Source organism: Diabrotica virgifera, chromosome 8 (assembly GCF_917563875.1).
Source record: "Diabrotica virgifera virgifera chromosome 8, PGI_DIABVI_V3a".
Classification (NCBI taxonomy): Eukaryota; Metazoa; Arthropoda; class Insecta; order Coleoptera; family Chrysomelidae; genus Diabrotica; species Diabrotica virgifera.
This window is the reverse complement of record NC_065450.1, coordinates 61,067,633-61,091,885: the sequence shown is the minus strand read 5'-3', so window position 1 is coordinate 61,091,885 and position 24,253 is coordinate 61,067,633. Positions and strand designations below refer to the sequence as shown.

Here is a 24,253-nt window from a genome sequence, read left to right as displayed (position 1 = left end):
AATATAGGGGTGTAGGGTTGTGTTATAGAGGTAGTACCTTTAATCGGAACGACCACATCGAGCGTCATAGACGGGAGATGGTTCTTGATAACTGGTCCTCATAAGACACCCAACTCTCACTTATGGCTCCACGTGCCACACCCTGGGCAACTGCATTGGTCTGCAGGCTAAACTAAGTGAGGGTAGCCAGATATGGTGAAAATAGCAACGTCTGTACCCAGAATGGGCGGTTGCAAACGGCGTCTGTTCCATAGTGGGCGGCTGAAAACTAAGCCTGGAAGTGGCATGAAGGAAGGCAACGGGATACCACCTTCATTATTTTTTCCCAAGAGAATCACATGAATACATTCAACTCAAAAATATCCGGAGGTATAAATGGTTCCCCAATCGGATCTCCGGGGGAACGGTCTTGAATGTTAGAAATGTACGAGAAAACTTAAGAAAGACATTAAAGATAGGCACCTGGAATACACGCAGCTTATTTGAAGCCGGGAAGCTGGCTAACCTTACTCAAGAAATGTGCAGAATCGATCTAGATATCCTGGGGATCTCAGAAACCTGGTGGCCTGGATCCGGTAAATGCACCACAGAGAGCGGAACATTCCTTTACTCAGGCAATGACGACCGCGATCATAGAAAAGGCGTCGGGATTATGATAAGTAAAAAATTGATGAGAGCTGTCACAGAGTTTGTACCATATTCCGACCGCACAGCCTTGGTAAAACTTAAAGCGAAGCCAAATAATCTCAACATTATACAGGTCTATGCACCAACTGCAGATGCAGCAGATGAAGAGGTGGAAAACTTTTATAGTGAAATCAAAGAATTGCTTAAATTGACAAAGAAACATGATGTTAACATAATTATGGGAGATTTTAATTCCAAAATAGGGAAAGGCAGCTTTGAAGACGTAGTTGGACCTTATGGTCTTGGAACAAGGAACGAAAGGGGTGACCGACTTGTACAATTTTGTCAGGAAGAAAACATGAGAGTTACCAACACATGGTTCCAACTCCACCCCCGTCGCCTTTATACTTGGAAATCTCCAGCCGATAGAGCTCAGAACATAATAAGAAATCAGATAGACTTCATTCTCATTAACGGTAGATTCAACACAACTGTCAAAAGAGCTTGCACATATCCTGGAGCAGATGTGCCTTCTGACCATGTACTATTAGTGGCCGTCATAAAGATCGCTCTTTCATGCAAAAACAAGCCTGAAACTCAACAACAGATCGCATTGGATAAACTGAAAGATCCAATGATACAAGCAGAAATAAGTACTGAAATAAACACACAAATTCAAATATTGACGACAAACATTACCGAAGATCTAACACCAACATGGAATACGATTACAAGTGCTGTAACAGACATCATGAAAAGCAACTTGGGGTACAAACCAAAGAACAAGAAGCAAAAATGGATGACAGAAGAAATACTATTACTAATGGACGAACGACGACGACACAAGAATGACCCAGATGGCAGCAATATGTATAAAAACATTAACAATCAAATAAAAGCAAAGATAAGAATAGCAAAAAATGAATGGCTTAAGCAACAATGTATCGATCTAGAACATTTACAACGACAGCACGACGATCGGAATTTACATAAAAAGCTTAAGGGACTGCTGGAATATACAGAAAACGAAGACCAACTATTATAGTTAATCAGGATAACCAGGTAGTGCTAGGTGAAAAAGAGAAAATTCATATATGGGAAAACTATATTCAGGAGCTCTTTCATGACGAAAGACCCATGAGTGAAGTTTATACAGACGACCAGCTGACTGGCCCTTCAATTACTAAAGAGGAAATAGAAAAGGCAATATTATATTCAAAAAACAATAAGGCATCTGGACCTGATGAAATCCCTTCAGAAATACTCAAACTACTAGATGAAAGGGTAATTTCAGCACTACATAAAATATTTAATTTTATTTATGAAACTGGTTGCTATCCTCAGCAGTGGTTGGTCTCTACATTTATTCCCCTACCCAAAAAAGTCAATGCAAAAAGATGTGAGGATCACAGACTCATTAGCCTGATGAGTCACACTTTAAAAATATTCTTAAAAATACTACATCAAAGATTATACAAAAAATGTGAATGGGACATCAGTGATTCTCAGTTTGGGTTTAGGCAAGGTTTGGGAACAAGAGAAGCAATAGTAGCAACACAGGTGTTGGTCCAAAATTGTTACGATCATTGGAAGGACGTATTCCTGTGCTTTCTAGACTACGAGAAAGCGTTTGATCGTGTCCAACATCACAAGTTAATGCAGGTCCTCAAGAAGCTTGATATAGACCAAAAAGACATAAGATGCATTGAAAACTTGTACTGGTATCAGGCAGCACAATTAAAAATAGAAAATTCTATATCCAAATCCATACATATAAGAAGGGGTGTTCGGCAGGGATGTGTGCTTTCCCCTCTTTTATTTAACATTTATTAGGAAGCCATATTTCAAGAATCTTTGGAAGATGCAGAGATGGGAATCAAAGTGAATGGAGTATTAATCAAAAACATACGATATGCTGATGATGCTGTCTTAATTTGCGACAACATAGCAGATCTTCAACAACTTGTCACTATAATCGGAGAATACAGTAAGCGAATGGGATTAGAGATTAATACTAAAAAGACCAAATTCATGATCATCTCCAGAAACTTGGATGCATTTGAAAACTCCACCATAACACTGAATACTAAGTCCATTGAGAGAGTGAGCAAATTCAAATACCTAGGAACGTGGCTTTTTGAAGACTGGGCATCGGACAGGGAAGTAAAATGTCGCATTGAGCAAGCTCGACAAGCTTTCGTAAAATTCAGGAAGGTACTGAGCTGCTCAGAGTTCGACCTTACACTGAGACTAAGGTTTACTAAATGCTACATGTGGTCGGTGCTGCTATATGGCATAGGGCTGGACACTCAAAACGAGGGATATAAACAGATTAGAAGCCTTCGAAATGTGGCTTTATCGCCGTATCCTAAAGATACCATGGACGGCGAAAGTCACAAATGTGGATGTCCTTAAAAGAATCAACCAAGAACGTCAGCTTTTCGAAAACATCAAGAAAAGAAAAACGGCGTATTTGGGTCACATCATGCGAAACGAAAAATACCAGTTCCTTCAACTTATAATCCAGGGTAAAATTGAAGGCAAGAGAGGAATAGGACGCAAGAAAATGTCCTGGCTCCGAAACATAAGGCAGTGGACAGGGATTAACGACATACAATCTCTGATACACATTGCAAGAAACAGAGAGCTAATGGAAAATGTGATCGCCAACATCCATTAGTGGATTTGCATTTGAAGAAGAAGAAGATTCATAATATAAAAAAGAATGGCGGTACAGAGCCCAATTTGAAAAATATATTGATATGTGGAAATTACTCTGTAATTAAATACAATATTAAAAAAACGAGCCTGTACCGCCATTAAGAAGAACAAAAAAATATACTTTCTTCAAATAAACTTTTTTATCCGATGCATGCCTAGATTTTGTGTCATTTTGGAACTACTAAAATTTTTTATTTCATTACTAGTTCCAAAATGACACAAAATCTAGACATCGGATAAAAAAAGTTTATTTGAAGAAAGTGTATTTTTTGTTCTTCTTAATGGCGGTATATACAGGCTCGTTATTTTAATATTGTATTTAATTACAGAGCAATTTCCACATATCAATATATTTTTCAAATTGGGCTCTGTACTGCCATTCTTTATTATATTACGAATACGTGTGCCAAATATCTCGAAAAAATATTCAAAATTACAGCCGCAATCTTGGAACGCGTTTTCGCTACCTGTTGATCGCTACTGTTTCCTCTTAAGAACCATAGTAAACGCCCCATGGTACGTCCCCAACGCAATAATAGAGAGAGACCTGAAAGTACCCAGCATCAAAGAAGAAATCAGCAAATACAGTGAAAACTATGAAGAAAGACTTAGTGTGCATCCAAATGATTTAGCGAGTGAATTATTAAACACGGAGGGTGAAGTTCGCAGACTTAAGCGTTATAAACCAACTGACTTACCAAATAGATTTTAGATAAATTAGAACTATTTTAAGTGTTACTTTACTTTACTAGTAGTACTATCTATAAATTTGTTGATAATTTAGAAAGGAAAGTTTTCATTGGAATTCTTACCTACATGTCATAGCCTTAGAAAGTCATAACTTTAACTGTTTCTTCCTAATGGAACAGATTGTTAAATAAATTAGAGTAATAATAACAAAATTGCTACCTGGAATGCCAACGATCAATACGCTCATGAACTGCTGTCATTGTGAAAAAGGCCTTGAATCATTATAAATAGGGCTTTTCATCGATTGTCATTTGTTTCGAGCTTCTGTCAAATGTTGTATAATCTGTGTATAATATTAATATACACGGATTATACGACATATGACAGAAGCTCGAAACAAATGACTGTGAATGAAAAGCCCTATTACAGAACTATTGTCCTTTTCATGATCATTTTTCAGTGCGTAACAAATGATAGGAAAAAGGGTAAGTCCGTGATAATACACATTTATGACATTTATTCTAACATGACATTTTAGTTAAATCTGACAGTTGTCACATTTTATTTTCAATTTGGAATAAAAACAAATCAAATGTGTTTCTTTCATTTATAAAATGGTATTTTCTTTGATTTGTATAGTCTTATAAATTATACAGATTATATTTGTAATATTATTATCTAATTAAAAAAAAATATTTTTTTATTATGGCGCCATCAATCGACAACTAGAATAACTAGAATAAATGTTATAAAAATGTCACCGACGAAATGTAATCACCGACGTGCCTTTTTTTCTGTCACATCCAATTTAATGCGTTAGAAAAAAATCGAAAAACTGTGACGCACTGAAAGATGATCATGAGAAATACTGTATCAAAAGGCACATCCGTCATATATGACACCCTGTATAAATAATTTGTTAATGTCTATATTACTGACTAGAGAATTGAATAACCTTTCAAATGCGTTGATTGATATTAACCTTCCGATGGCCCACGGTTAATAGACTTTATTACGGTTGTCTTGTCCGACGGTGGTGGGGAGACTTATATTTTTGACTTTACGTCACAAGAGTTTACATTCCCGTATTTTTAAATGATTTTCGATCATTGAATGTGTGTTATTGTGTATATATGTGTATTATTTGTGTTATTATGAAATAATTAGACAAATAGTACACATTTTATCTTATACCGGGTGGTGAATCGTAAAAAGGGCCATAGGAAACTCAATGCTTCCCTAATTATTTTACATCAAAAGTCATGAGAGAATACTTGTAGAGTTAAAATCTGTATTAAAATCAAAAGTTAAAATTGTTCTACGATTTAAATGCATTCCAAAATTTTGAAAAATATGATACATTTGCCACAATAGGTATGCGTGTAAAAGTAGGGCCACAGGTTACTATTTAACTGACAATGCTCAAACCATTGACCGAATAAAAAAACGTTTATTATTAATCCTTTCTCCTCAACTGAGGGTATCTTATCAACTGTATTTTTTTTAAACAACAGATGATAAAATAAAAATATTGACAGTTCAAAAATGTGAACATTATTGCATTGTGTGTGGCCTAAGTTTGGGCTGAAAACTAAAATGTATTACATTTTTACAAAATTTTGGAATATGTTTAATTACGTAGACCAATTTTAACAGTTATTTCCAATACAGATTTCAATCCTCTACAAATAGTTTCTAATGTCTTTTGATGTACAATAATTATTAGGGAAGCTAGAATTCAACAGTTCAGAATTTTACATTGAGTTAATGCAAAATTTTGACGCATGTCAAAATTCTCAATGTGTTTTAATTGTATTCATTTTTTTCGAATCCTGAGAAAACTAATAAATATTTTTGAAAAATTTAAACTCAGAATGAAAGACTACATTATTACCGAGGGCTGAAAGTCCCTGAAAACTTCGATAATGTTTATTTTAATAAGTTACGGGGCTGAAAATAAAAGAGAAGTGTGATATTTAATTTCAAATATTTCATTCAATAGCATCTGCTTGTTTATTCTAAGGGGCTTTCCGCCCTCGGTAATAATGTAATCTTGCATCCTGCGTTTAAATTTTTCTAAAATACTTGGTTTTCTCAGGATTCGAAAAAAATCATATTACGATTCAAATGACAGTAAACTCTCGTGACGTAATCTCACCCTTAATGTTCATTGGTTAGTCGATTTAGGCAACCGTAGTAATGTCTAAGAACCGTGCCGATGGCCAACCTTTTTTTGTTGCACGGATGACCAAGGGGGGAAAATGACCCCCAGGTCAAAAATGTCAAAAATGACAATTAACAAAAAAATGAAGTTTTTTTTAGGCATGGACTTTATGTCATTCAGCCAGTCACAACATGAGTATTAGTGTCATGTGTAGTGTGTATGTTGAGCAAGTGTGTTTTTACTTTGCAAAGTCGACGTGATTAGCGTAAAACTACTTGGAATTACACATAATAGACGGTATTTTACTAGACATTAACTTCAGAATGTATTTTTTATTCGTAAAATATTGGGAATTTTTTTTAATTCAAAATATGAGGATATCTAGAATGATATTGAATTCAAATAAAAAAATAATGAGTTGAAAATTGAAAATACTTTTGAATTTATTAAAGAAAAACATACGCTGGGGTCAAAATTTCCCCCGCTTGGTCATCCGAAGGTTAATATTTCAATCAACGATATAGTAGATCTATGGAAGTCCGAAGGACTTGTTTAATTAATTGCTATACTCGTACTACTGAGAAAAATTCCATGGCTCGTATCCATGGTATCCATCATATCTGGTAAAATCCATCAATGATTATACCATGACTCGTATAACTTTGATTTGAATTTTTTTTATCCCTTTTGGTTTACGAGCTAGTGTCTTATAATCAATTTATAAACAATGAAGTAAAAGTCAGACTTACTCTCAATCTTTACTATAACTTTCGACGACCGGTTTCGCTCTTTAAAATATGTAGAGCATCTTCAGGTCAAAGGTAACAAGTTACAAAATGCTACAAATAAAAAACCAGTGTTAGAACAGTGTCTGGTTGTAAAAGATGTTAAAGATCCATAAGATCAAGCCAATGTTGAATAACATATATAAAAGTAGCGAAATAGCAGACAACTGCCTATGCATGCAAAAACGGGGGGTGGTAAAAAACGTCCCCAAACTCACAAACACAGGCAAACGTATGCTATATATAATCATGCAATTATAACGTGTCGTACTTACATTCGGATACAAGGAGCTACTAACTCAGTATTCATTTTCATGATGTTTCTGTTAAAGTTATGTTAACGGGATATGGTGGAATAGACGGAGGGTGCAGCAAAGGTAAATAAATTTATGAGATTTGGGAATTCTTGAGGGTGATGAGATAGTTGGTGTAAGACAACCAACAAATCTGTGCCTGTTATTATGTTTGTGTAGTTAAAAATAGTGAATGACATATATACAATTTTAATGTGTGTTGATTTTAAAGATTTTATTTCTATGTATTAAAAGATTTTGTTTTTTATTTTATTTATATATATTAAAATAATTCTATTTATTAGTAAATGTAAGATTGACAACGTTTGGATCAAAAAGTGGGGCGAGTACTTAATGTGTATGTTAGAACCAGATGTGCAGTTGTAAACTAAATAGTTAAAGTCAGTACTTGATCTTTAACGAGAAGAGTATTGTTCGTATAAGATTATTGTTCGTATAAGAGTTGGTAGATCGGAAAGCTTAAAATTGTAGCTAAAATACTGTATTAGCAGTCATATAATAAAAAGTAATACATAAATGTGAATTAAATGACAACAATGTAGATAAATGAAACAACATTTTAATTAAAGGTGGAGAATTGGAATAGAGAGAAAATAGGAATTAAAATATAGTAAGAAGTAATTGATTATAAATTGAAACTATGTTTTAGTGATATAAGCAATGGATAAATATTAATAATCTATTGAACCAGATAAAAGAAAAAAATAGTAGTAAATTATATTTTAGGGTACACCTACATTGTGTTATAAAATTTTGTCAATAAATAAATGACTAGTTAAGTAAATTCACCTCAAAATTAAATAAAACAGAAACACACAGGACAAAAGACGATACAACAGATAATGAGGGAATTTGGTTGGTCAGGAGCACTGCATTTAATTTAATTTATTTTAACTATTGATTTTTTAATTTCATGGTATCAGTTTTTTAACTTTGTGTTTTTGTAAAAATTTGTGGGAATTATGAAGTGTCAGAACAAGCTAGGTTAGTTGTCTAATTCTTCTTCTCCATCATGTATCGATACATGATTGATATCGATAACGATACATACGTTCTAACACTGGTTTTTTATTTGTAACATTTTGTAACTTGTTACCTTTGACCTGAAGATTCTCTACATATTTTAAAGAGCGAAACCGGTCGTCGGAAGTTATAATAAAGATTAAGATTAAGTCTGACTTTTACTTCATTTAAAATGAACTCTCACACGCAACCCATTTAAGATTTAATTTATAATCAATTAAATTGCTTTTTTGACAATTATTTGGCCACGCGGATCGAAATCAACCGTTTGTGGACCCATCAGATTTAAAAAGGCCACGCTGACCCAGCTGACCCCTAGACTAAAAAGTTAATTTTAATTATTTTATTATTACTAATCAATAGATATTTTCAATAAATATATTTCTTCATTGACCTAATAATATATGTAATTAAATGTAATCACTCCCCACATATACATAATAATATATTATGATAGCAGATACGTAAAAAAATGATAAATTCGATAATATCGACATTTTCTTTGTATACTGTAGTACAGGTCTTCAGTTTAGAAAAATGTTAACATACGTCTTTGGCATTGCTATCGTACTTTTATCAAGTAAGTATATTTATATTTACATATTATTTACTAAGTAAAGAAATTTTTAACTTGTTGTTTTGATTAAAAATAATTTAATCCTTACATATATCTACATATATAGTATGATGCAAAAGTATGGAATAAATCAATTAGTTTTCAAGTCGTCTTTTACGTCAAACAACCATCTCGTCTGGTCCTTCCTTTTTTTTGGCTGCCTGTTAGCTTCTATTATAATATTTTCGTTATTGTCTTTGTATCTTCTTGTCTCTAGGTATACCCCAGCTATAGCCGTCTTTACTTTTCACAAATTTTACAAAATCGCACAATTTATTTAATTCTAATTCGTTAATTTCGTCGATCCTCGACAAAACTCCCATAAACCGGGAGATATTAACAGAAGTTCAACCACGACTTTCAAAGTCCTGCCCTTTGCAATACTGGAAGGTTATAGAAGGTACTTAAAATTTGCGGAAAAATCCACGGGTTTCCTGTGACATTTTCCTGTGAAAATTAGATTTTCCATGAAAAAAAATTGGGAGTTGCGAGAATAACAGGATACTATCTATTTTATGACGAAAATTTTTTGGGCAGGACGGTTGCAAAAGGACTAAGGGAGTATACAGATATACAAACATGTAATGAAAATAATGAAATTTTCATAATTTTCTAAGTCCTGCCAACTTAATAAATTAATCATATTTATTTCAAAATGACCAAAAAAAAAATGTTGGCATGACGTCACCTAATGTTTAACTGCACTTGTTTCTTGGAAAATTATGTATAAAATTTTCACTCTGGTTCCGTGATTTTCTAAGTCATAAAATAAATTTTGTTATAAAATAAATAATTTCAGTAGACATTATTCAAAATGGCAGGATGTTTAGTTACACATTTTTTACTATATATAGTTAAAAAATGTGTAAGAAAATTCGTGGAAAATTACACGATTTTCTAAGTCATGCCATTTCGGACAGATCTCAAGAAGGTTAATATAAATCTATTTTCAAAGAGGCAGGATGATTGTATAGTTATTTCGTATAAAAAAATTAAATTGTGTGTCTGTAAAATTATTTCAGGGTGTTATACAAACGTATTCATATCACCACAATTTTATGAGTCATACCATGTCGAGTATGCTTAAAAAACTCTAATCTAAAACCGTTTACAACTTGGCAGGATAACCGCAAAGATGAATAATACAAAAAATTAATTTGTATATCATTAAAACAATCGTATCCTATTAAATATTATTTTCCTGAATAATGTCTCGGAATTTTTACACACTTTTCAAATCTAATAGCAAACTGTAACATCTTCATTTTAAGTGATTAGATCATATTTTTATCTAAGTAAACGCAATAAAAGTAAATAAACAATTTTTACAATTTATTGGTTATAGTAGGGAATTTACCTAGGTACCCATTATAACAGAAGCTCTCATAACAAACGAAAACCGGAGATTCCTCAGATAATTTTAAAAAAATTTAACTCAATTCACCTAGTTCAAAAATGCTTCCGTGGAAAGCTAAAGCTCTTTAAAGATGGCATCTTCTAATTCATCATCGTCATAATTCAACCCGGATCTATCCATTGCTGGATATAGGTCTCCTTCAGTCTTCTCCAAGCATTTCTGTCCTGTGCTGTCTGCATCAAGTTTCTGTCGATCTGTTTGATGTCATCAGACCATCTGGTTGGCGGACGACCTCTACTTCGATATGCTTCGTCTAGAAGAAGCATATCAAAGTCTTGTAATTAGTTTCTTTAAAATAGCTGCAAAACGCTTTTATTTGGAAAATCGAAAACTGGTACACTTATTTATCTTCCAGAGGTCAATTGTCAAATGTCAATTATCAATTGTCAATTTTTAGTACCGGTCATAGGGGTCCGTTTTGGGTATGGAAACGGATATTTTATCGAATAACTTTTCTGTCTAACTTTTAAGCATTTCTGACACTGGATTATTAAATTCTGGGATAGTTTTTTACTAAAAGGTACTTTTGCTTTAACTCAGAAAAATACGCAGTGTTCTAGAAAAATCGATTTAAAAAATTTTTCGTTTTTTGGTTTTTTGAGTTTAAAAGAATTTAGAAAAATTCTATTTAGGAAAACGAAAACTGCTACGTTTATTTCTCTTCCAGAGATGAATCGATTTTATTAATTGTGAATTTCTAGTACTGGTCATAGGCATCCGTCTTGGATAGATCAACGGATATTTTATCTCATAACTTATTGGTCTTTAAATTTTTAGACATTTTTGAGAGTAGAGTATTAAATTATGAGGTAATCTAGTACTAAAATTTACTCTTGCTTTAAGTCGGCAAATATACCGTTTTTTTTTTATTTTTTCAAATTCAAATAAAAGGTGTACAATACAAAAATGTGTGGAAATTGCATTTTAGTGCATAACATGCATCCAAAAGTGCATAAACCTATCCAAATCAGTGTATTAAGGGCAAAATTTTGTTATTTGGGAGGTTTATGGAGTTACGAATACGCAAGCAGAACCGACCTCCGAATCACCTAGTGCCCAGAGTTTCTGCTAAGGCACGTCATCTGGAGTTTCGTGGGATATCGGCAATAAATTAAAGAAAACAGATTATTCGAGGGTTTTTGGGATGGCCAAACACGAATATGACATTACAACCGACTCTCGGAGCACCTGGTGCCCAGGGTGACTGATCTCGAATTTAGAGAGGTTTTGGAGGTCGATTATGATGGCGTATTCATGTTCAGCAACCACAAAACTCCTCGAGTAATCTACTTGCATCACTTTAGTGTCTGAAAGTCTCGAAATTTAAGAATATGGCGTGTATATTAGTCACCCCGAGCACTAGGTAAAGATCTGTTCTAATGTGACATTCTTGTTCAGAAACCCCAAAAACCACCTGAGTAATCTGTCTGTATCAATTTACTGCCGAAATTAATATATAAATATGGTACAGAAAATGCTTAAAAAATAAAAAGGTACCATAAAATACCATTTTATTATAATACTAAAATACAGGGTGTCCCATTTAAGAAAACTCAGAAAAAACTCATTCCGAGTTTCAACCAACCCCGTATAATAAAATTAAACATTTTGGTATGCTATTAATAACTGACAATAGTAGACTATATTAAAAATGGTTTGAACATAAATTAATAGAAGTTTGGATATCAAATCACTAACAATATGTATAGGGTGTGAATGTTCCTACAAAATTAACAAAAAAACGTAATTATATTTTAAACTACCTCGTATAATATTTCAAAACACTATATTTCAAAACATAAATTTGTGTCACCCTGTGAAAACGGGTAGCCCTGTATATTAGAAAATACTGTTAAATCATAGTCCTATCTGTGGCCCATGTTTTACCTGAATAACTTTTTTCGTATATCTTACGACAAACGAGTAATTGGACTTTGTCACACTAATGCCCCACCCTGTATACAAAATAACCATAAAACCATCCTGCCTCTTTGTAAACAGACTTATATTAAGATTCTTGAAACATGTGCAAAATGGCATGACTCAGAAAATCGTTGACTTTTTCACGAATTTTCTTACAAATCTAGGACTCCTGCCGTCTTACAAGAACCGTTTAACCTTCCTGCCGAGTACCGAAAAGGTATTGATTGTATTTGAGTATTATAACTTTTTAAAGGCAAGACTAAGAAAATCACGGAATCAGGGTGAAAATTTTCCGCAGAATTTTCCAAGGGACAAGTATACTTAAACATTAGGAGACGTCATGCCAATATTTTTTTTGATCATTTTGAAATAAATATGTTTAGTTTATTTAGTTGGCAGGACCTAGAAAATCATAAATTTTTCATTATTTTCCTTATGGTAGGGGAGCCCAAGCGGGGATTTTTGCAGTTACTCGAGCGCGTCAGATTAGCATATGGGGAGAAACCTGGTACTCTGCAGATGTACATCTACTATATATTGGCTCTTAACACAGGGGAGTTCGTTAAGGGGGGCCCGAAAAAACAAATCTATCCTCAAAAAAACTCGAAATTGTCAGATTAAGATACGGTAAGTTAAGTACATGCAAAAGAGTGTATATTCCAAAAATCTGACGATTTGAGCCGGGCGTAAGGAAATGGGTGAGTCGCAAAGTTTCACAAGTAAAAAGCGAATAAATCGCGAAATGACTGACAGATCGAAAAACTAAAAAATATGTGCTCAATATTTTTTAAAAATCTATCGAATGATACCAAACACGACTTCCCACGGAGAGGGGTGGGGGGTAAATTTAATATTTTAAATACGGATCCCGCGATATTTCGCGAAATGAACATCAGATCGAAAAACTGTAAAATAAACTTATTTAATATTTTAGAAAAATCTATCGAATGGAATAAAACACGACCCCCCATGGACCTGGGATGGGGGGTAACTTTAAAATCTTAAATAGGAGCTCTCATTTTTTATTACAGATTTGTATTCCTTACGTAAAAATAAGTAACTTTTATTCGAAACATTTTTTCGAATTATGGACAGATGGCGTTATAATCGAAAAAATCAATTGTTGGAAATGAAAAATTAAATTAAAAAATGGCAAGCGCCCACTAAAATGGAAAGCTTTACTTAACTTTTTTTGGTTTTAGGACCTACTCTTCACAACCCAATAGGTCCCCAAAGCGCTCGAGTCACTGCATATTTAGCATACTTTGCTCCCCTACCAGTATACATATATCCTCCGTTACCCCGTTTTCAACCCTCCTGCCCAAAAAATTTTCTTCATAAAATCGATAGTATCCTGTCTATCTACGGATATGGCAGGACTTAGAAATTCATCGCAAAACCCTATTTTTATTTTATGGGAAAATCTAATTTTTACAGGAAAATGTCACAGGAAATTTGTGGATGTCACAGAAACCGTCCCGGGATCATGTACAACAACTTTGATTCATGTACAACTATGATGAAGGTCATCATATGACGAAATGCATAGTTTGTGAGTCTATAAGGTACATACATACATACATATATACATACATACATACATACATACATACATACATACATACATACATACATACATACATACATACATACATACATACATACATACATACATACATACATACATACATACATACATACATACATACATACATACATACATACATACATACATACATACATACATACATACATACATACATACATACATACATACATACATACATTTTTATTTATATATATTACACCCTTAAAAACTTATGTTGAACAATACTTGGTACGAACCTTGAAACTAGCGCCCTCTATGAGAGTCCGAAATAAATACAAATTCATGCAATGTATCAGCTTCCTAAACATACATATTTCTATAAAATTTCTTTACAATATTTTAGTCCAAGTCAAGAAGCTTAAAATAGGACAAAACCTCGCAATTTTTACAGAATTGATCGATTTGCTTGAAAATTTGAGAATAAGCAGTGGATAGTCCAAAGATAAAAATCTATATGATGCCGAAAGTCGCTTTTACCATGGGGGTGGTTGCCACCCCGTCTCGGGGGTGGAAATTTTTTATTATATTTTGACCACAAAAGTTGGTAAACACATTCATTCTGAGCAAAATACGTTCTATACATTTTTTTGATAAAATTAATAGTTTTCGATTTATTCGCTATCGAAAGTGTTAGTTTTATATCGAAAAATTGAATGTTTTTAATAGGTTTTCTACTAATAACTCCAAAAGTTTTCGTTTAATTAACACAACTTTACTTAACAAAAATGTACGTTTTGAAAAAATAAACAAACATTTTTAGTTTTCTTTAAGACCAATAGTAATCGAGCTATACTTTATTATATGTTCGCTCTTAGTATTAAACCTCGTATCATAAAGGTTGTGTGTTTCCATGTCTGCTAATTATCATTTGATAATTAAGTCGAAAATAGATAAGTGACAAAAACTGGTAAGATAAAAATCCAAATTACTGTTTTGTTTACAATACTTTTAAATTGGGTATAGTCCTGGCGCTTGGTTAGAAATAATGAAGGGCACCTAGCGACTATTATAATTGCTGGTTCTCGCTAAAATGATCCAACAAAATGCGGGTCTTCAAACACCTAACGAGGTACTGTTAATGCAACAAAATAGTACCCTCTTTCAGGAAAATTATGCAAGGTCCCAAAACGAACAAATGCTGTACGCGGCATGGAAACAGACGGAAATGGAGAAGAATTACGCTACGGATAGAGTAAATCAGCTCCAACTCCAGTTAGATAATTCACAAAAATTAAATGAAAGCTTGCAATTAAAATTTGCAGATATAGAGAAAAACTTAACCAAAGAGAAAGAACCTAAGAATGATGAATATTAAACTGATGAGGAAGAATTAGCTAAGGAGACAGAGTGGATACGTGTCAATTACAAAAAACGTAAAATGGATACATCATTGACCCCACCACAAAAGGAGTCATCTGTCCAACAAAGAGAAGAAAAACTAGAAAAACCCAACTCCCACCTCAAATAATTGTGGAGAGTATTGTCGAATTTAGCCAATTCCATGCATTAGTCAGGCTACATACTACTAAATACCAGATGAAAGTACTTGGAGACAAGAGCGCTAAAATTAATGTCAATAGTGAAGAAGACTTCAGGAAATTAACCAAAAAGTTGAGTGAAGTAAATTATCCATGGCATACGTACGAAAATAAGCAAAACCGACCAATTTAAGTCATAGTCAATAAGTTACATCATTCAGCCAGTAAAGATTCGATCATGAAAGATTTAAATGATAAAGGCGAGGGGTAAACCACTAGCCTCAAAATTGTACAATGATTTCCAAATTTGGCAATCATTGCTTAATGATTCCCAACTATTTCTGATGATTCCTAAGGATTTCTAGGTTTTGCAATATGATTCCTAGGTATTTCCATATGATTTCCAAGGATTTCCATATGATTTGCAAGGATTTCCATATGATTTCCATGTGGTTTCAAAGGATTTCCATATGATTCCCATTTCAGTTTTTATTATTTTATAGGATTTAAATTTAAAACCGATAATAAAAATAATTAAAAACCAATAATTAAGCAAAGTAGCTTTATTAACATAATAAATAACATAAAAAAATATGTTTAATTTTTTAATGATTTGATGGATTTGATTGTTTTGTATTTCTGTTTAATAGCAATCAAATCATTTCTTTTTAAAGAAAATGGTTCAGTTCCGCTTAGACTAACTGGTCCATAAAATATAAACTCTTTGTGAACATCTTGGATATCCTCTTTTTTGGGCCACTTAAAAGTATCCAGGTCTTGTTGTAAAAATTTCACTTTAAACTTTTCTGAGCTGTAGCTGTTGATGACACGCCCTAGATACCATTGTGTATCATAAAACACAGCATAATAAGATTCTAGCTGAATTACTGGCATTTTTGTACTTTCGTTATGGCAATCTTCTAAGTCAGAGAAATCTTCACTCAAAGTTTCACTTTCTAAGCTAATCTCATCTGATTCAGATCGAGATTCAGATGTACTATCTTTATGAGCTCGTTCATGAGGTTGACGAAACATTTTTCTTTTTTTGATATTGCCTGCTGGTTGAAGTCCTTGGCCTGGCTTTTTCCTGAACTGTTTTTTTTTTTGATAACCCCTTATGCGTATTTTTAACTGTCATTCCCTTTACCCGGAGCAGTCTGTCGGTTGATAAACGACCCTGTTTTTCCTGAAAAAACCAAATTAGAGTAGATTTTTTTATAATTCGTGTTTTTTTGTCTTTAAGTGTCACTGACAGACACGATTTTTGTGCTTTCTTTTGACCCGTATAGTCTCTCAAATGTAAAGAGTCATAATTATTAAATGTAGAGGTATATTCAAGAAACTCCCGGTCTTCATTAGAAAAGTCTGGCTCGAGGTCTGGCTCATGTTCCTTTGAAATGGTATCAGTGATAATTATACTTCCCTGCACCTCTTCTTGCTCTTCCGGATTGTCACAAGTCGGTAAATTAATTTCTATACAACAATCCCTGTTCATTTCCATCCCAATTTTTTTAGCGTCAGATAGTGCGTCTTCTTGGGCCTTTTTAATTATGTTAATCATTTCATCAGTTGATGGAAACTCAGTTACTTTAAAGACACTTGAATTATTTCCAAGTCGTTTGTTTTCTTGCCTGGGGAATCTAAAATTGGGACCTGGAAAATAAAGGATTGATCAAATCGAGAATTAAAATAACTTTAGCAGCCAATATGTTATTTACCTAAGTCTGTGCTTATCTCATGCATAGCTTGTATACGTTTTAATCTTCTTAAAACATCCAGCAGTGTATAATTTATCATAGTTGAAAATGTGCTACTCATGGACCGAGTTTCTCTAAATACTTTTTCACATGGCTGACTGCTATACAGCCATGGAAGAAAAGCTTCTGAAATTCCATTTTGCCGAAGTTTTTCAATGACTAAAATAATTCCATGAGCGTTTATTTCTATGCATGTATAGGCATTTGTGGTGATAAAATTCTTTTGGATATTTTCACCATTTTTTTTTAGCCAGGCTTTCCAAATACGCATGAAAAAAGTTGAATACCAAATTAGGTATACTCGTCTTTCAACACTAATTTCTTTTAACAAGAATGCATCCAATATGTTGCGAGTCAGTATTAAATATTGCCTTGTAGCTTCGGCGTTGGGAACTTCCTTAAGCATATTTGTGACATGTTCAGAACTTAACTTGTCTATTGCATTGAAGTTCATTTTGTCGGAAGCTAAAAAGAAAAGTGTCAGTGCATAGCTCAAAAATGTTTTGTGGACCGAAAATTATTATCTATGTAATACAGCCAAATGCATAATAGTCCTACCATAGCTACATACATACATACATATATATCTAGTTGGGACTTTAATTTGAATAAAGCTGACAAATTGATATATTTTTACGTTTTTCTGGAAGATTCTTGATTAGAAAAGTAAGTAGCAAATTTATTCTAGTATACTTACATTCAAGGAAGCTCTTGCATAATAAGTGTTTATCTCTAGGATAGTTTTCAATTATGTACCGGATATTGTCAATAGATACTCGTTTTCCTCCCATATTCATAGAAATATTTTCATTTAATAAACGAGTCTTAAGCTTCGTTGATATATGTATAGTGTCTTGAAAAACTGCTGGATTTTCTAAATTGTAATTCGCCTAAAAATAATTACAAATTAAGTATAGAATAGTAGAGCAAAATATGTATTGTTTTCGAGATTGTTTTATAGTGAGAAAAAAAATAAAAATTTTTGAGGTTTTATAAAATTATGAATTTAGAATATCACAGTACTATATAACTAACCTGAAAATAGGGAGAGTAAGGGTTCAATGAAGTAAATGACAATTTCGATATAATTTTCATACTTTTTAAGCACCGAGTGTCACCATCGCTTGAAAAGCCCAAAATTGTAATTCCATGTTTTCCTGCTTCCTTTATGAGATATTGCCATCGTTTATAAACATCTTCTGAGGTAAATCTATTATCACTGCCAAATATTGATATACAAAATGCGGGTGATCCATCTACTAATGGCTGAGCCATAAAAATATATGCATTTATTGCTAATGTTTTATTCTTAAAAGCATTTTCAATGTCGCTAACTGAATCAACTGGGAATTTGTTAATGCGAGGAAATCTCGTCTGTTCCTGTAAAGGTGCTACAAAGCCAACCATTTGATTTGAAGCTGAATCATATTGGACTTTTTTGATGAGTGCAGTTTGATCTTCGGATATAAAAATTATGGGTGGATAATTTCTCTTTTGTAAATAAAGTTTTAAGTCTTCAATTCTCACTTCACCCTCTAATATATTATTCATTTCTTCTAGTTGTCTGTGAATAGTTGTGACAGAAGGCAGTATATTTTTTAAATTTGAGTGCAATATTTCATAACTCATCCTTCCTGCGCTAATGAATATATAAAGCCAGAATCGTTTCATTCCATCATCAAATTTATTTGTGTGTCCTGATTTATTTTTAGAGTTTCTTATTGCTGAGTCTAATAGATATTTAAGTAGGCCTTTGGTGCCATAATTAAATTTATTAATGCCTTGATTTTCGGTAAGGATACTTAGGGTGTTTGTAACTTCTGGGTTAGTGTCTATGGCATGATTTATGGTATTTAGAAAAGTTGTTATTTGTGTTTGATGATATGGTAACTCATTTAATATGCGCAAGCTTCTTTCTCTTCTGGAATTGCTATCATCAAATAAAGATTTAGCTTTGGGAGACTTTACTTTTTCAGAACCATTATTGCTTTGATTGATTTCCGCTACATTGTCAAGAAAGAAAAAATCTTCCAATGGAGATGAATTGTCTGGATTATACTCTAATTCAGATACTGGGATATCATTTACAACTTGGCTGGCTCCTTGATGTTCCTCAGTAGAAAAATCATTAACAACAATTGTTCTTAGTTGACTCGACGATTCATTATCTGTTGGAGAGTCTGTGTCGAGGTCTGTGTTATAGTGTAAAAAAACCCCATTAGGATTATTTTGCTGTGCCTCATCATGAATTTCGTAATTTTGGTCAATGAACGAATCATTTTGACTCAATTCAGTAGTCAATTCCAAGTGCAATCCAGATGATGTCGAAGCTCCATAATTTAAATCTGTATTGGGATCGGTTAGGTCAAAGAGATTTCCTCTTGGATCTTCAAAATCTTGGTTTAAGTCACATTTTTTATTAGCATCTTTTTTTATAAAGTTAAGTATAGTGGTCTGAATTTCGGGTTTCTGCGGTTTAATCGGTAATTTTTTAGTTAAGTTGGTTCCATCATCTTTAAAATGTATTTTATAATGTCTCAGGAAGTTTGAAATCACCCATTTTCTTCCGGTTTTGGAGTTCTTCACTGAATAGGCTGAAGAAATAAATGTACATAAAGGGCAAGATATTTTTGCAGTAAATTCACCATCCATTTTGACTTTAAGGTTTTTGGAATTATTTAAAACATCTTGTAATCGTTCTTCACTAATTTTGCCTTTGTCGAATTCATTTCGTGAAAATTTATCGATATAGCTTCGACTAATATTTAAAACATGCTGCATCGCATAATTAACTTGCTCTTCATCTTGAGAAACACAACCATCATTTGGAGTACAAAAACCATCGCCTTCATTACCACTCTCAGATCGAGATGTACTTTTATTTGTCACTGTTCTTCTCTTTTTGGGGAAAGTTTTTTCAGCTGGACAGCCTTCAGACCTTTCACAAAGAAGTGGACGTTTTAGCAGTTTAATTTTTTTTTCTGATTCTTCCTTTACAAAGCGCAAAAGCTTTTTATGGCCTTCCGGAATTTTAAATAGAGAGCATTCTTCGCTGACAATTCCAAACATTGCTTTTTTTTCTTCTCCTTTCAATACCTTTGAAAGGACGTCCCTTGCATAACACTCCATTCTCTCAATGTCTTCATCAATATTAAACTGTGAAAGGGAATATAAATTATCAAATCCGTTGTATATAAGAAGTGATTTGAGATGAGCGGGAACTTCAGCTTCAAAACTTTTTAACAAACCATTAATATATTCCATCGTAAGTAACCTGAAAATAATAACAAATCTAACTCTTAAATAAAGCAATGCCTTTTTACGAGTATATCTCGGAGTATATATAGTACCTATTCTTATTAGATACATTATAACAGTGCTGTCAGATTCGAGCACAGTTTGATTGCAACGACGTACTTAAGCCATACTCTCTAACTTTTACACTGTTCATAATAATTTTATTTTATTTTAATTATTATGTAATGTTAGTTCAGCTAGTCCTAACAAGAAAGGTATAAATTAGTTATCATTAAAAATGTAAAATTTATAGGGCCTGGTTGGAAATCAAAGAAGCCAGAATGTTTGCTGGGTTTGTTAATAATAAATACAAATTAATAAATTTAAATACAGTGAATGCAATATTGACCCTTTAAATTTACATAGATGCAAATCAAACAAATCTAAACAATTCAACTAGATTATTAGCTAAAGATGCTGATAATGTCGGTACAATCACATATTTTTTAAATTCCATACTCAAGAATTAGTATTACTTACCAGTTTTGTAATTTTTTAGCACTAAAAACACTCAAAAACCCACAAAATCTAAACAAAAACAAGGCAGCTAAAACATGTGTGAACACAAGTGATATTAAAAAGTGAGGTTATTTCTATGGATTTCCACATTGATTTCCATGGATTTCCAAGTGATTCCCATGGATTTCTATGTGATTCCCATGGATTTCTATGTGATTCCCATGGATTTCTATGTGATTCCCATGATTTCCATGTGATTCCTATGGATTCCCAAGTTGATTCCCATGTATTGCCAGGTGATTACCCAAAAAATGTACAATGATTTCTAATAGTGGTTTACCCCTCGGATAAAGGATTCAAGATAATGGATGTCATACCGAAATTAAAATACAAAACAAAGCAACCACTAAATATGTTTATGTTGGTATTCAGAAATGACGAAAATATTAATAGAATTTATGAGATTTCCGATATCATGAGCGTAAAAGTACAAATATTTCCGCTAAGAAAATCAAAATTGGTACCTCAATGTAAGAGATGTCAGGCATATGGACACACACAAGGTTACTGTGCGAAAGAACCAAGATGTGTCCGCTGCACGGGAAAACACCTAACAGCCAAATGTGAGAAACCCAAGGACGCACAACCTAAATGTGTCCATTGTGGAGAAGGGCATCCGGCTAACTATAGAGGATGTATCGTGGCAAAGGAAATACAAAAAAATAAAAATGTGTGTACCATTTTTATATATTCGGCTGCAATACGAAGGAAAAACAATCTTACTTTTTAATTAGAATAAGGAGTGCAGCCAGTCCCTTTAACTGCAATTTTCTGCTCTTATTGGAGCTTCATCAGAAGGAACGTAGGCACTGTTCTCCTTAATCCAATCAAATCGCATCGAAATGTTTTTCCAAATATTGCAGCCAAAATGATGGTATTGGGTGGCTAGCGCCATCTGGCCGTAAAAATATATATATATATATATATATATATATATATTTAGAAATACAAAAAATAAAAGATAAATATAACAAGAAACAGACCTTACCCAGACAACCACAAAGAATGCATCCAAAACCTGTAGAAAATTCAAAACAAGAAGAACACAAAACAAGAACTTATAGCATGGTAGCAGCTGGTAAAAGTAACGAAGAAAACTATAGTAGTCAAAAAGATCTGAAAATAGAACAAACGCTACAGAAAATACTGGAAAGATTAACTAACCTGAACGAACCGTATAACCAGAATAGAATATAGCACCAAAGGGGCTATACCAAAAAGACTTTTTAATGGCGGGTAGTTTACGAATAGTAGAATGGAATGCAAATGGCATCTTGAAACATCAGCAAGAACTACAAGCCATACTAGATATAGAGAAAATAGACATATGCCTCATTTCTGAAACCCATTTTACAAATGAGTCATATATTAGATTTAGGGGTTATAAAACTTATCACACTGATCACACTGATAATGCAGCCAAATGAGGTAGTGCAGTAATAATCAAAGAAAATATTATGCACTATCAGGAAATGGGATACAGAACTCAAGAATTTCAGTCCACATCAGTAATAATTAAATGTAAAAACTATGAGGTAATTGTCACAGCGGTTTACTGTCCGCCAAGACATGCCATCAAGAAAAATCAATATGTAGATTTCCTGACCAGTCAAGGACATAGATTTATCCTTGGAGGAGACTTCAATGCAAAACATACGCATTGGGGGTCACGACTGACTACCACCAAAGGGAAAGAATTTTTGGAAGCAATGAAATACATAAAATGCGACGCAATATCAACGGGAAAGCCAACATACTGGCCTACTGACACAAATAAAATCCCAGACCTTATCGACTTCTTTGTAGTCCGAAATATTTCAACAAGTTACATAGAGATAGAAGAGGCATTTGATATGAACTCTGACCATTCTCCAATTATTCTCACACTCAGTGACACTGTTATCAAAAAAGAAAGACCTCCTAGACTTGTTAACAAAAATACTGACTGGAAAAGTTTCCAGATAGACCTTGAAGAGAAGATTAACCTCTCAGTTCCATTAAGAACCGTTGATCAACTAGAGGCAGAAGTAGAACTACTCAATAAAAATGTACAACAAGCTGCTTGGAACAACAACAAGAACAGTGTCGAAATAATAAAAGGAAATAACTACCCGAAAGAAATCAGAGAAATGATAACCGAAAAAAGAAAACTGAGACGCAAGTGGCATCAGTCTAGAGCACCAGTTGATAAAAAGAGAAATTAAAAAAATTAAAAACGAATCGGTTAGCATCTACCTAAGTGAACTATCAAATGATAGCGCTACTGATTACTCATTGTGGAAGGCTACCAAACGATTAAAAAGGCCAATCTTACAGAATCCACCAATTAGAAATACTAATGGTAGCTGGGCAAGAAGCAATATACAAAAGGCCAACAGGTTTGCTGATCACCTAGAAAATACTCTTCAACCAAATGAAGAACAAGAAATAATTAACTGGGAGCTCCCTGATCAAGATGAAATGGAGATTAGCCCTGTAACTCCAAAAGAAGTATATTTGGAAATAAAAGAAAATATAAATCCAAAGAAAGCTCCTGGATTTGATCTGATTACTGGGGAAGTGTTAAAGTAACTTCCAAGGAAAGCTATAATAAAATTAACAAATATTATAAATGCTTCCTTTAGGCTGAGGTACGTACCAAAGATATGGAAGGTGGCAGAAATTATAGTGACACTAAAACCAGGAAAACCTCCACAAGAAGCTTCTTCATATAGGCCTATTTCACTGTTACCTGTCATGTCTAAATTATATGAAAAACTACTCTTGAAGAGACTAAAACCGATTATAGAGGAAAAAAATCTAATTCCTAATCATCAGTTTGGGTTTAGAGAAAACCACTCAACGATAGATCAGGTGCATAGAATAATAGATATAGTAGAAAAAGTTTTAGAAGAAGGAAAAGTCTGCTCTGCAATTTTCCTCGATGTAGCGCAGGCTTTTGACAAAGTGTGGCATGACGGATTATATCATAAAATGAGATGCTACTTACCAAAACAATATTCTGAACTACTAGAATCATATATATCCGACAGATACTTTTGAGTTAAAAATGAGGAAGCATATTCTGAATTAAGAGAAATTAAAGCTGGAGTTCCACAAGGAAGTGTCCTGGGGCCAGTGGTATACCTGCTCTATACCAGTGATATTCCATCATTAGAACCTAACACAATTGCGACATTTGCAGACGACACATGCATTCTAGCAGTCGGACAAAACCACGAGGAAGCAGCAACCATGCTACAGAATCCTGTTTAACAAATTAACATCTGGACCAGGCGATGGCGTATCAAATTAAATGAAACAAAATCTGTTC

At 33.4% G+C, this 24,253-nt stretch overlaps 1 protein-coding gene across 1 annotated transcript in view; it reads right to left on the bottom strand.

The window, feature by feature from the left end:
* Positions 1–16,378: 16,378 nt before the first annotated feature.
* Positions 16,379–24,253, bottom strand: part of LOC126890166 (uncharacterized) — a 44,267-nt gene continuing 36,392 nt past the window's right edge. The window contains exons 2-5 of the mRNA XM_050659019.1: positions 18,160–20,398; positions 17,822–18,014; positions 17,086–17,589; positions 16,379–17,020 (exon numbers count right to left, since the gene is read on the bottom strand). Of these exons, the coding sequence (XP_050514976.1) occupies positions 16,383–17,020; positions 17,086–17,589; positions 17,822–18,014; positions 18,160–20,398 (3,574 nt within the window). The 3' untranslated portion in view covers positions 16,379–16,382. The remainder of the gene's footprint in view (positions 17,021–17,085; positions 17,590–17,821; positions 18,015–18,159; positions 20,399–24,253) is intronic.